Source organism: Podarcis muralis, chromosome 10 (assembly GCF_964188315.1).
Source record: "Podarcis muralis chromosome 10, rPodMur119.hap1.1, whole genome shotgun sequence".
Classification (NCBI taxonomy): domain Eukaryota; kingdom Metazoa; phylum Chordata; class Lepidosauria; order Squamata; family Lacertidae; genus Podarcis; species Podarcis muralis.
In genome coordinates, this window is record NC_135664.1 from 25,313,378 (window position 1) to 25,327,533 (window position 14,156).

Here is a 14,156-nt window from a genome sequence, read left to right on the forward strand (position 1 = left end):
CTTTCCTAATGCTGCACAGCAGGCGCCCATTTCCCCAACTACGAAGCGCTTCTCTGGCTGACGAGAGAGAGGAGCTCCCGCCTATTTTGACGCGGCGCTGGCGCGGGCCATCCACACGACCTCGCGCCCATTCGGCCACCTGCACTCGCGCCCCCGTTCCAACGCTTCGCTCTCATTCGGCGCCCAGGTGGGCTCAGGAAGCAACCCGATTGGCTGCCCTCAGCCCAGGCCGAGCTCCGCCAGGTGGCTGCTGAGGTAAAGTGGAGGGAGGGAGGGAGAGAGCGCGCGCCCCTCTTAAACTAGCTCGCGAGACTCCTCCCCTCCGTTCGGCGAGAAGGAGGGACCGCGCGCGCGCGCGTGCTCAAACACCCACTTTACCTCCCCGCCCCTCCTTCGCAACTCTCTCTTCCCTGCCGAAAGAGCGCACGCGCGGCTCGCCTCCTTTTTCTTTCTCTCCGCCCCCTTGGCGTGGTGGCGTCAGCGCCGAAAAGCGGTGAGTCGGGGCGGCGCAGTCGCGAGCAGCGTTTCTGTGTTGAAGGGAAAACGGGAAGAAGGCGCTGGAGTTGCGGGGAGCTCTACGGGGGCCGGCGGGGCTCAAGCAGCCGAAGGCGTTTGGAAATGTGGGGGGGGGGGAGGGGCGCGAAACAGTTTCGCGTTTTCGCCGTGAAGGGAAATAGAGAGAGAGCCAATTGAGGGCGGGATTATTTATTATTCTTCGTTTTGCGAGGGTGCTCCAGTTAGCCCCTTGTTGTGGCGAAATGCAGCTCTGCGAGGCAGGCTTAAGAGCTGCTGGAGCCCCCGCTCTAGGGCAGGTCGACCGTGGGGCTGTGCCTCTGAGGGGAGATTTCCCCGGTCGGAGGGGAGAAACTGGGGAGACGCGACCGGTCAAAAAGGCTCTTCCTTCGGTCAGCGCAGTGAGGAGGAAAGTCCAAGTTGCCGAGGAAGGGAGAATATGACCTGCTTGTGATGCTTGCTTGCCTTCATTCTGACAGAGGGGGGGAAAAGGCGCTAGTCCTCATCTTGCCAAGGGTGGTTGGGGGGAACGCCGGGCGTGCAAGCAGCTGCTGCAAAGAACAGCCTCCCCCCCCCCCCCGCCTCGCCTCGAAAGGCGGCGGTGTCTGCTGCCATGGGGGGTGCAGCACCTTCCCTTGCCCTCAGGGAGTGCAGGGAGCTGCGGTGGATGCTCCTAGTCAAGTGTTGGAGGTAAAAGGTCTTCACCACTATGGCCATAATAAGCCTGTGTGCACTTGGAAGTGAACATGCATAGGTTTTGACTGCCTTGCCTCCAGATCATCGGTTTAAAAATCCACCACACGTGTCGCAAAGGAGCTTCTCATTCTAGGAAGGGACTTTGCCTTCTGCAGCTGGCTTAGTGGGATGAAATTCCTTAGTCGGTGCAACTGCCCCCCCCATCAGGTATTCCACCTATATGTGGATTTATATCGCTTACTTAGGAAACACCCATGTCCAGCAACGCTTCTTTTTGGTCGCCTGTATGAGTTCATTTGTCTTTGCTGCTCAAATGACAATAAGGACCAGAGGACCAGGAAGGAATCATTTCCTCTTAAAGAGGGGTTATATAGAGCAGGGGTCAGCAAACTTTTTCAGCAGGAGGCCGGTCCACTATCCCTCAGACCTTGTGGGACTATATTTTTGGGGGGAAGTGAATGATTTCCTATTCACCACAAATAACCCAGAGATGCATTTCAAATAAAAGGACACATTCTACTCATGTAAAAACACGCTGATTCCTGGGCCGGATTTAGAAGGTGATTGGGCTGGATTCGGCCCCTGGCCTTAGTTTGCCTACCCATGGTATAGAGACATAAACTTAAGATGTGTAAAGTGGAGAGCTTTTATGAATAAAACCAAGTTCTTCAGGAACTTTTGAGGTTTACATGTACAACTTTCTGAAGCTACCCCAAGTGTAATTGTTTAATATTGAAAATTGGTGTTGGCATAGAAGCAAATAACCTGCATCACAACAACCCACTTGTGCTGTTACTTAGGTTAACCCACCTGACTGGTGCAAGAAATGGGGATAATAAAAACGTAGAATTGTAGAGTTGGAAGGGACAACAAGGATCATCTAGTCCAACCCCCTGCTTGAACGCACATCCCTGCTTGTGAATCTTTTCCCATATAAGAAAAAGCTTTGCCAGTTAAACTTTCCTATCGAGGCTGTTGTAAAAGCCACCAGAGCAAGGCCAGGTAAAGCAAAACAACAAGAGGAAACACTGTTACTATTTAAGTAGGCAAGATTACACACTTGCATACAATGTTACTTAATCTAAAATATTTGCCACTTCTTGGTTCATAGTCATTACCTTTGATTAAAATCACCACATACCATAAGCATGCATTAAAAGGACAGTAAACCCACTTTATCCCCTACTCTTTGACAACCCTTCATTAATTGTAGTATTGAAAAGGTAACAGATAACAGATCTAAGCAACACTTCGAGTTCGTCTTCTGTATGTAAATTTAATTGTCATGTTTCTATCCCCAGTTGCCACAATTTCAGCAGCTAGATAGTCTTAAGTTCCATCATGGGCAAAGAGTTGTGGCATTTCTTCAAGATGAACTTATTTTCTGCATCCATTATTCTAGTGATGGTGTTTAGATTTGGAGCCCTATTTGCAAAAATATTTACATTTTATAGTGAAAAGGTGAATTCTCCACACACAGCATATATTGCATTGTTTACATTTCCTTTACTTTGGGCTATAGATGTGTTTGTTTTATTTATGATATTTACTTTGTGTGTGCGTGTGTTTTAAAGCAAAATGTAGCATAACTCACAAAAGTATCCAGTTCAGCAGGACTTTATTAGAAAACACTAATTTCAGCAGGCTGCATAAGGAATAGTTGAGCACAATACAGTGGTACCTCAGGTTACATACGCTTCAGGTTACATACTGTCAGGGGCTCAGGAGCAGAGGCACAGGAAAGGGAAGAAATAGAGAGCGGGGGGGAGGAATCCGAAGGAAATGTTAGCGATGACAACGGTTCGAGGTCTCTGAGTCTTTCCAGCGAATCGGTCAGAGCAAGGGGGGTGCCGAGGGGGACACCCCAGGAAAAGGGGGCCAGAGGGGACTCAGAGAGCAGCAGTTGGAAATCAGGACCAGCTTCCCCACCAGAGCGCAGTAGGGGGGAGGAGTCCCAGGTATCGGGAGCAGGCGGCTCACCGCCAGCGGGAGGACATGAGTCAGGATTGGCCACGCCTCCATCGGGGAGCGAGGAAACGGTCAAGAGGAAGGTCGAAAGCTGGGCGCGCGCGCCAAGTTCAAATGTACAGGAGGGCGGCGCAGTTGGCAGCCCGGATAGGGAGCCAGGTCCCAAAGCCCGCCGAAAAGAGGGGGAGGAGGCAGGGGGGTCAGCGTCAGAAGAGTCCAGAAAGGAGGAGACCCCGGGGGGCAGAAGGACCCAGAGGAGAAAGGAGAGACGGAAAAGGTGGAGTAAGATTAGAGCCTTAAGTTGGTGTACAGGGGGTGGAGACTCAGATGGAGCTTCGCCGGTCTAGCCCCTAAGACGTAGAGCTGGGGCGCTCCGGTTTGGAAATGGAAACTGTACTTCAATAAAGACTTTTGTATATTACTACCGGCTAGCGTTGGTCCTCTGTGAGCTGGGACCCGGAGCCAGCTCTGACACATACGCTTCAGGTTACAGACTCCGCTAACCCAGAAATAGTACCTCGGGTTAAGAACTTTGCTTCAGGATGAGAACAGAAATCGTGCTCTGGCGGCACGGCGGCAGCAGGAGGCCCCATTAGCTAAAGTGGTTCTTCAGGTTAAGAACAGTTTCAGGTTAAGAACGGACCTCCGGAACGAATTAAGTTCTTAACCCAAAGTATCACTGTATTTATTTAATACATTATTAGGAGAAATCATTTTAAATTTGGGGTACTGTGAAGCTAAATGAAGGGTACCATATTATTGCTTGCAAGCTTTTGGAAGCAATGCCACCATTTGATAAAACATAAATCTACATATATTTACTTCTTACAATTGAGACAGACTTCATGTTTTAAATTATCTCTGCAAAATATTTAATCATACTGCAGAATAATACTTATTCAAGCAAGATGAACTTGATTTTACAGAATATGGAGGTCAGTAACTCGGTATACTTTTTGACTCCAGAGTGTAAGCCTAGGTTTTTGGAGAGAAAAATTACTAAGATCCGGAGATTTGGGAAATGTAAACATAATTCAATCCTATTAAGGATGACTCACTGAATTCTTTTATTGCTGGTTTTAATGGGGTGGTTCTTTATAGAAGTTCTCTACACTATAGTTCTAGAATTAATATGTGCCATATCAGTGCAACACCAAAGGATTCCTCAAATAGTTTTTCACTGTCCTGCGGATTTAATTCAAGTTGTAATAATGTGCCAAAGGATCAGGCTAGGATGCTTTGAGGTTACGCTGAGAACACTGAGGGCATTTTGTGCACTTCAAAGCACTGTACCAAAGACTCAAACACATGTGCCTCGAAGAAAAGGAATAGTAATAAAATCAGAAACACAGAAAAAACCAATTTTCCTCATGCTGTTACAAAAAAGGCTCACACAATAAAATTAAACTGAGTGACAGAACAGTCCATCTACTAGGACTTTGTAGTGAGCCATTGGATGTCACTTTGTAATGCTGATAGTTAGAGCTGAGATTTCTAACAAGACCAAAAGGAGGGGAAACCCATAAATGTGAAGTCCTGTTTGACAAAGAACCTTATATAGGCCAGGGACCCAGTGGTGCAGCTGGGTAATTTAAGACCCTGGACTTAATAGCCTTACAGTGGCAAGGGCTTTAGACAGCTATATGTACTACTTCAGCTGTGAAGCACACAAGCAACATTTTTTCCACCCCCACTGGCATTCCATGCTTAACAACAGCTTCTGCATATCTGATAATGTTGGCGCAAACAAAAAACAGTCTGCCAACCCTGAATAATATTAATACTTTGAGGATGTGCATTTACTCATTTTAATCTCACTTAAATCAGCACCATTATGACAGCAGGAATAAAATGGACTTTACCCATATTCCAAACAAGTTTAGCATTTGGGTAGCTGCACACTTAGCAAGTACAAACTTAACCATCGTTTGGAACATGTGTGGACCAGGACAATAGTTTAAGGAACTTGACACTGGATTGTGGCCACTGAGCCTTGATTTGGAGACATGCCTGTCTACATTTGGATTTGTAAAAGGGTTTCCTTAGAAACAAATGCCTTCACTGTCATGCTCAGTATATGAGTATCCAGTAAATAATAGAATCATATGTTTGCTTCTGTTTATTAAAGAACCTTGCATGTATGCCACAACATTCAGCTGATAAACATAATTCAATAATTAGTTGTGTTAATGCACAATGAATGGTATTAGTAGAATTCCCCCCTGCTCAACACACTGACATTGCCTAAAGCTTTCCCTTAGAGTTTATTAGCAATTTGACATAATTTCTTGAACTGTACGCTTTATGCTATTTTTGCAAATTCTCCCTGAAGCTGAAATGACGGGACAAATCTGGATGATCTTAAACTAGGAAACATGTCCAGCTGGTGACTCAGTAGAACGTACTTTTTCTGACAATTTTACAAAGCAATTAGGACACTTAACCCATTTCCAGTGATAAGATAATAGGATCATGGTTGCAAACTGCTGAACTGAATGCACTTCTTAAATGGCAAAAGGAACAAATCAAGTTGTTTGAAATAAGCTGCTGCGTGCCATTGCCATTCCATGCCTCTTGCCTCTCCTTATGAAAAGCCTATCATGGGTCATCTCCCCACCCCACCCCAATTTGCTTTGAGGAAGGTTGCTGTGATTTTACTGCTGTTTATCTTGTAATACATCAGTGGGTAATTTTTAAGTGCTTAGACTTGCAAATTTGTGAGTTGAGGCTTTCGGTGTATTACTTGATGAGTTTTGGCAGGCGGCTTGACAAACTGTGTCTTCTAATGTGCAAACGAGTGTAGGAAATAAAAATAAACATTTAAATGTAGAGAGCAATCTAAATAGCATCTCTGCTCCATATGTTGTAGTACCTGCTGGAGACCCATTATAGTCCCTGGACTTTTTGTACACTAACACTTCAGTCCAGATAGCGCTGTGCTCCATCTGCTGTAATCTCTAAGCTGCACAGTATGGGCTTCCTTGGATTTTGACCTGTTATTTGCTGGTTCTTTTGATCTTTGCTAGGCAGGCACTTTGCCATTCTCATTCCCCACCCTTTTTGTTGTTGTTGCTGTAAACTACAGGGCAGTGCAATTGTATTGTTTATATCTAAGGCAAATACAAATGTGTGAGCCCTAATGCTACATACAAGTAAAAGGGCATAGACCTTTTGTTGTTTTCTGTTTATAGCTTTTCTTGCTATAGGATCTTCTCATAGTATGACTTTTTTTAAGGCAACATGGGTGGATATCTGTCTAAGAGTACAGGTTGCTGCAGAAAATTGTTCCCAATCGCAACTCCCCCTCTCCCCAAGAATGACTATTCTAAGGAATGAACACCTGGCTTTGGTCATTGACACATCATTTAGGTTCGATCCCTGTGGACATAAAGCCTAAAATGACTTGCGGGGCTCTGGAGTTGCATAATTTCTCTTTCAATAACTTTGAGAAGTGAAGGTTTGAAATAAAAAAAGATCAAAGAAGGCGCTTGATATTTGAATTCTTCCAAGTATTACAATATGCTAATATTTCAGTTTTTCATACCTGGATTCAGTTTTGTTACCTGTATTTGAGTGGTGATGTTAAACACAGCATTTCCTTGTTTCCATCTTGTTAGGTTCAGTGTTTTTGCTTTTTAAACCCCCCCCCCCCGGCTCTGCTCAATGATCTAGTGCTTTGGAAGCATTTTCTTCTGTTCAATTTTGCATATTAAGCAGCATATTTGTCTGTTTGCACAGCAAATATTCTTTTCCATTGCAGAACAACAGAGATTACAAAACATACAGCTAATAATTCATCTGAAAGTATCTGCTATTAGACAATTGTGTAGTAATTTTATCTGGGTAAATGGCTGCTTCATCCGTTCACAGTTGTGGTGTATTTTTGATTTCCACAGTATAGGGGGACCAGTGGCAGAGACCTGATGATGGTGTAGTATTTGCAGTAGGTGTGGTGGATTGGCAGAAGCAGATGCACATTATCATAGTGCATGCTCAGTGTGTATTTTCCTTTTCTTGGTTGGATGGGATTGAATCTTGGTTTAAAGATGTACAACTGTGACTGATGTGCTTACTTCTTACCTGCAGGCAAGCATTCTCACATTGCAGAATAGTCTTGTTTTACTTGCATTGCAAATGCTGTATCCCCAACTTCTGCAGACCACATTTCTGAGTCTTCCTGGACAGTTTCACACATCCAACCTTGAGCCTGGATAGCTCAGTTGGTTAGAGTGTGGTGCTGATAACACCAAGGCTGCAGGTTCGATCCACGTATGGGGCAGCTGCATATTCTTTCATTGCAGAGGGTTATACTATATGATCCTCAAGGTCCCTTCCCACTCTACAGTTCTATGATTCCACGTAATCAAGTGATGATTGCCAAAGATAAGACTAAGCTGTTGCGTTTTCTTTGGGTAGTAGTTTGTTTACCTCTTATTAGATATTTACATTTATATCTCATATCTTTCTCCAAAGGAGCCATGGGCAGCAAACATATCAATATTAAAACAATATAATTTTGTAAAAGGTGAAAAACAACATTCTAAAAAACATCCTAAAACTCCTAAAACCTATCACATACTTTCAAATTAATACTTCCAGTTTTGCCAGGGACAGAATTTTCAGTCCTCAGATGCCTGGGTAAAAATAACATCCTTAGAATTCTCCTAAAATTTAATCGTGAAGGAGACTGACACACCTTTCTAGGGATGCAGATGGGAGGCCACTACTGAGAAGGCCCTTCCTTCGGTGACTGCTAACTAGGCATCTTCCTGTGGTGGAACTACCAACAGCCCCTCTCCTACAAGTTTATCTCTAACTCCAGATGGGCAGATTTACATTCCATTATTCTAAGTTCCCAAATGAAAATAACCAAGATAACATTAATAAACTAATATAAATAATAGTTTAAAAACTGGTTGCCCATAGTCAAGCCTTTCTCAACCTTGGATCCCCAGATGTTGCTGGACTACAACTCCCATCTTCCCTAGCTAGCAGGACCCAAGGTTAAGAAAGGCTGCAGTAGGCCAACCTATTCCGCTTTGTGATGCTTTTTCCTGGGAAGAATGAGAAAGGAAGGACAACAATGCCCATCACCTTTGCCTATTGGCTACACTGGCTAAGACTGATGAGCTGTTGCTGATTGTAATTCAGCAATATCTGGAGAGCACCGTGTTGACTGTTCCTGTTTTAAGAGTATATGAAAAACAGGCAGCCATGTTTTCCATAAGGGGGAAAAACTCTCAAGTGCACAGATGGACCATACCTTTATTTGGATCTAGCTAACAACAACAACAACAACAACAACACATATAAAAACACCATAAAACATCAAACATTAAAAGCTTCCAGATACAGGGGTGCCTTCAGATATCTACTAAAAGTTGTTTAGTTCTTTATCTCCTTGACATCTGATGGGAGGGTATTCCAGAGGGAGGGCATCACTTCCAAGAAGGCCCTCTGCCTGGTTCCCTGTAACCTCACTTCTCACAGTGAGGGAACTGCCAGAAGGCCCTTGGAGCTAGACCTCAGTGTCTGGGCTGAACAATGGGGGTGGAGATGCTCCTTCAGGTATACAGGGCCGAGGCCGTTTAGGGCTTTAAGGTCAGCACCAGCACTTCGAATTGTGCTTGGAAACGTACTGGGAGCCAGTGTAAATCTTTCACGACTGATGTTACATGGTCTCGGTGGCTGCTCCCTGTCACCAGTCTAGCTGACGCATTCTGGATAAGTTGTAGTTTTTGAGTTACCTTCAAAGTAGCTCCACACAATATTCCAAGCAGGTGATTACCAGGGCATGTACAACTCTGGTGAGATAGTGCACGGGCAGGTGGGGTCTCAGCAAGCGTACCACATAAAGATGGTAGAGAGAGAATAATTGGGAATAGGTAATTAAGCTCTTCAGAAACCTTCATCAGGTTAAATGTTACGCAAAGCAGGAAGTGAGAAGATGAGGGAACACCCCTCCCATACAAAGTTTACTATGAATGTTGAAGCCATATGATCTCTTGTGGCCCAAAATATTGGAGATTACAGTCTGATTGGGTTATGCCTAGGATTCTGGGACAAAACAACAACAACGGCAATCCCTGTTTGCTTTTTGTTGACAAATTGTATTTCATTACAACTAATGTTTTGCTTAAATGCCATTGAAATGACTTTGTTCCAAATTCTTGCTTTTACAGTGGCTCTACTTTTCTTCCATCTTTCAGATTATGGCACAGACCCAAGGCTTTGGGCTAAGGTACATCAAAGCCTTTTTGAAAGGCTTCTTTGTTGCTGTTCCTGTGACGGTGACTTTCCTTGACAGAGTGGCTTGCATAGCAAGAGTTGAAGGAGCTTCAATGCAGGTAACAATGCCGCTGCTTTTCCCCCAGTTCATTTTCACCTGCGTGGAGGCCTCAATTATAAATTGACAATCCAGTTTCAAAAGCAGGAGAAAAATGCAATTTTCAGCATTTTATGTAAAAGGCCTTTTCATTACAGAGAGGGCAGTTTCCACTGTGTTTGGTCAGGCAGGAGTTTCTTGTGTTTGGGGAGTGCAGAACTTAGCAGGGGTTTCCCCCCTTCTTTTTGAGACCTATACATCTATTTCTTTGAGAGGCTTAAGAAATTTAAAGTATTCTGTTTGGCTAATTTAGAATTAAGAGAAGTATGATCTGTTCTGTCAATCATGCCTGGGTAGAATGTGGTGTTGGCAGGAGAGTTGATAAATAGATGGCATAGCCGTGCGCTGCAGCAGAAGTTGCATTGGGAAAGACGCTATGTTTGAATTGAATTGTATTTTTTTAATAACCTAAGATGGATCTTGGATTTTTAAAAATAACTTCCCTTTCAAAACCAACTTTTCAAAGAGAGATGTTTCCATGACCACTTTCTTTCCTTTTTGAGGGAAGGGAGGAGAGTTTCTTCTAGAAACTTGATTCCTCCTGATCTTCTTTAATTTTTGAAGTCCTTTATTTCAGTTACACACATGGCTTGCTTTATTTGTTTTACATCATGATTTGGAACAACCATCAACCTCTCCCTCTTGCTTTTTCACAGGTATAATAATCCTCTCTGTTTGTACTTTTTAAACTGCAAGCTGTGTAACTATACTCATTGAGTAAGATGTGCAAAAAAGGACTTATGCATGTGTATCCACTTAACACAGGGACGTGGGTGGTGCTGTGGTCTAAACCACTGAGCCTTGGGCTTTCCAATCGGAAGGTCAGTGGTTCGAATCCCCGCAATGGGGTGAGCTCTTGTTGTTCAGTCCCTGCTGCTGCCCACCTAGCAGTTCGAAAGCACCTCAAAGTGCAAGCAGATAAATAGGTACCACTCTGGTGGGAAGGTAAATGGCGTTTCCGTGTGCTGCTCTGGTTTCACCAGAAGTGGCTTAGTCATGTTGGCCAAATGACCTGGAAAAACTGTCTCCAGACAAATGTTGGTTCCCTCAGCCAGTAAAGTGAGATGAGCGCCGCAACCCCAGAGTCGTTCGCAACTGGACTTAACTGTCAGGGGTCCTTAACCTTTATTTTTATCCACTTAACATAATCATTCATAATCAAACATAAATTAAAATGTGTTACATAAGCATAGAATTTTATTGTTGTGGTTGGACTGTTCAGGTCTATATATTAATTTCAATATTAAAATGCTGTAAGTTTTCTTTATTTTAACTAACCTGAATTTAATTGTGTCTGATTTTAGTTGAGGCTTTCTTATCTGGAGTGTTTATAGTGTCAGAACCTCAGGGGAGAATGCTCATTTCCTGATTAAGAGACTTCTCTAGTTAAGGTAGTCTTATGGTGATGGAGGGCGTGATGATGGTAAGGACCAGGACTGCAGTGCCCATGCTTTTAGTCCAGCTGGGTGCAGATCTTGAAGGTTTTGACACTGATGGCCTTTATGAGAGGCATGTTTCTGCCTGTCCCAAATGCCACTATACACCAGTTTTATGTGGTGCTATGGTGGGAAACGTGCCTCGTTTCTGGATCAGCACAACTGGAGACTGTTTTGACAATTATCCAGATCATATGTAACACAAAACCAAACCATGATTTCACATGAATGAGCAGGTGTGCTGGTTTCTGAACTTGATATTATGGCTGGTGTGCTCTTTCCCAGGTCCTGCAGCTGCTGTGCTCTTCAGAACTAAGCTATGGTTTGACTTAATGTTACATCTGAACCTGGGTTAGGGTTAGCACCACTCCATGCATTGTAATCAAGGTTTGTTCTTGAGTTTGAAGCTTTCTGGGTGAGTGGAACTGCATAGTCACTAGGAATGCATGACACTGCTCTTGGTGGTTTGCATCTTTTCAGACTGAATGTGATTGATCTCATATTCAAATGCTCCTCCAAAATTTGTATAATTTGTATATATCCATGCAGATGACAGGTTAGCAGGTTAGGGAGAAACCTAAACTAGAACCCTTCTTCCCAGTACAGGTGTACTTATGTAAACTGAAGTTAGTGTGTACTGTACATTATGTGAACGTTGAACCTATGGAGTAAAATGAGGAACTAGCACTTGGTGTTTGAACACATCCTAAATTATTATTATTATTTAAAAGAAGTTATGGGATTGAATTGATGAGGATATATTCAACATCCAACTGACAGCGCTTCTGTAGGTACATGTTTTCTTTCTCTTGTTTTGCCTGAGGAAGGAAAACATGACAAATCATCTTCTTTTTCTTTATCTCACACTCCAGAGAGTGAATTATGTTGAATGTGTTTGAAAGCTATAGGATGTGATGGAAAGTGAAGTTTAGTCAGCATGATGCCTTTCACTCATCAATAACACACTTGCATCAGATATATGATTGTCTTGACTCTAAGCTTTCACCGTGCAATCCACAACGATTGGATTTGTAATAGACCTTTTAGACTCCTAGCTGGTTTTGTGCACTCATTATCCTATCTCATGCTGTGATTGAAATTAAAAGTTCTTTCAAAAAAGGAAGGAAATATGGCTTACTCTTCTCTTTTCAAATTTCCTTTTTTGTTTTTGTATTCTGAAGTCGGGTAAATGTAGTGCAGCCCTGCAATTATGGGATAATGCTGCCGTGTTAAAATAACAAACAATTTATTCCAAATCAATTAAAATACATATCATTGTTCATTTTGTGCTGATTTTGCAATTGTTCAGTGCCAGAAGCCACATAGTTAAAACTTTTAAACCTGAGTGCAATTTACCTTATCGTGATCTCAGTTTTACATGAACTAGTATCTGATTAATGCACACCTTATTGTATCACGGTTGGATCATAATTTTCTAACCAGATTAATTTCCCAGATTATTACTGTTCTCTTGGAGCTAAGCCTTGATGCGCTCACCCAAAAAGTTATTAACATATTTCAATATTAGCATATTTACTTAATGACTTGAGCATATGTGAGACAGAATGCAGGTGGTGGGATAATTTAGTTGTTTGTTGCTATGGATTTTGTATCTTCTTTTTGTAAAGTTTGCGGGATGGATCAGGGTTTCAGGCAAATGAAACTTCTTTGTTTCTTCCATTATTTTTTATGTGTAAGCGCAAACATCACAGTACAGTGGTACCTTGGGATGCGAACGGGATCCGTTCCAGAGCCCCGCTTGCATCCTGAAGCGAATGCAACCCGTGACGTCATTTTGACCGTCTATGCATGCACGCACGGCGAAACCCGGAAGTAACGTGCTCCATTATTTCCGGGTCGCTGTGGAGTGCAACCCGAAAATACTTAACTTGAAGCACATTTATCCCAAGGTATGACTGTACTCTTAATATAAACTGGGAGTGGAAAGCCAGAGGTCATCACACATGCTGAGACATACAGGAAGTACTAGTAGTGACAGAGCATGATTCATGAGCAGGGGTGCCATCTTGAATAAAATATTGGGGGGCAAGTAAGCCCCACTCCACATAACACGGCGCACGCACACACACACCGTTTGAACAGCAGTGCCCATCAACTTTGGGGCAGTCCTCTCAAATATTTTATTGGGGCGGCGACAAAGGGACCTCAGCCCCTAGGAGTTGGCTCCTATGTTCATGAGTTTCAGAAGCCAAAGATAATGTGTCTTCCCCATCAGAGACCCTTTTTAATACTTGAGAGGTTTAGTTCTGTTGGCTTGAGGTCACAAAACTGAAAAGTGGGCCTGTCATTTGACAGGATTTTTCAACTGCTCAGTTAGGAACAAAGGAAGATAGGATGACCTAGTCCTACCTAATGTATTTTATAAATATACTTAAGTTCATTTATCCTGTAAATGCCCATTGCCAACCGCAGTTATATAGTAAAACACAATAAGCTTATCAAAAATGAAAATTCAGCTTTCTATTTATAGGTATGATGCCTATTGTGAAACAAAACAAGGCACGTAAAATGAATGCGTGTGGTGGTTTCTCTGACAGCGGAACAATTCAAATGCATGGCTTCCATTCTGAGTAATTTGAATGATTTTGCTCTCAGTATATTCCCTTTTAAAATAGCTTTTATTTTCAAAGGCCAGTACAAGTCTTATTCAGTCTCTGTTTTGCTCTGAGAATGAGGAATGATACAAATTACTGCTTGATTAATAAAGCAGTTTTGTGGGAAAAACCTAATTGGTAGGTAGGTGTGGAATAATAGTGAAACATTGCAATTAACTGAGTGAGAACTGTGTAACTATCCATCAGTTATGGATGGTTTTCTTTTGCATAACAACATAATATATTAATACTGAATTAGAATATAAAAAGTCTGAGGTAGAATGCTAGGAATGTTGTACCTGGCCAGAATTCCTCCAAATCTTGAATTTCGGCCTGGAAATGTATTGTTATCAGTCATCAGACATATCAGCCTGTCTTGGATCACTTCAGAGACTTTTAACAGTTCGTAGTCTGATATAAAACCAACTTCTGTAGCAATGAGAATTGTTAGAAGGAGTAGTGAGAATTCTTCCCTCTGATTGACAGCTGCTTATGCTGATATGCTTCTAGAGTTTTCTAGAGGCTGGTAGAAAGCTATGTCTT

The 14,156-nt window shown here is 42.8% G+C and overlaps 1 protein-coding gene across 2 annotated transcripts in view; it reads left to right on the forward strand.

Annotated features, from left to right (window-relative positions):
• The first annotated feature begins 343 nt into the window (after positions 1-343).
• IMMP2L (inner mitochondrial membrane peptidase subunit 2) overlaps positions 344-14,156 on the forward strand; it is a 489,148-nt gene continuing 475,335 nt past the window's right edge. The window contains exons 1-2 of one of the 2 annotated variants that reach the window (XM_077934640.1): positions 344-493; positions 9,387-9,524. In XM_077934640.1, coding sequence (XP_077790766.1) covers positions 9,390-9,524 — 135 coding nt within the window. In that variant the 5' untranslated portion in view covers positions 344-493; positions 9,387-9,389. The remainder of the gene's footprint in view (positions 494-9,386; positions 9,525-14,156) is intronic. The other variant, XM_028745762.2, reaches the window with a different exon arrangement.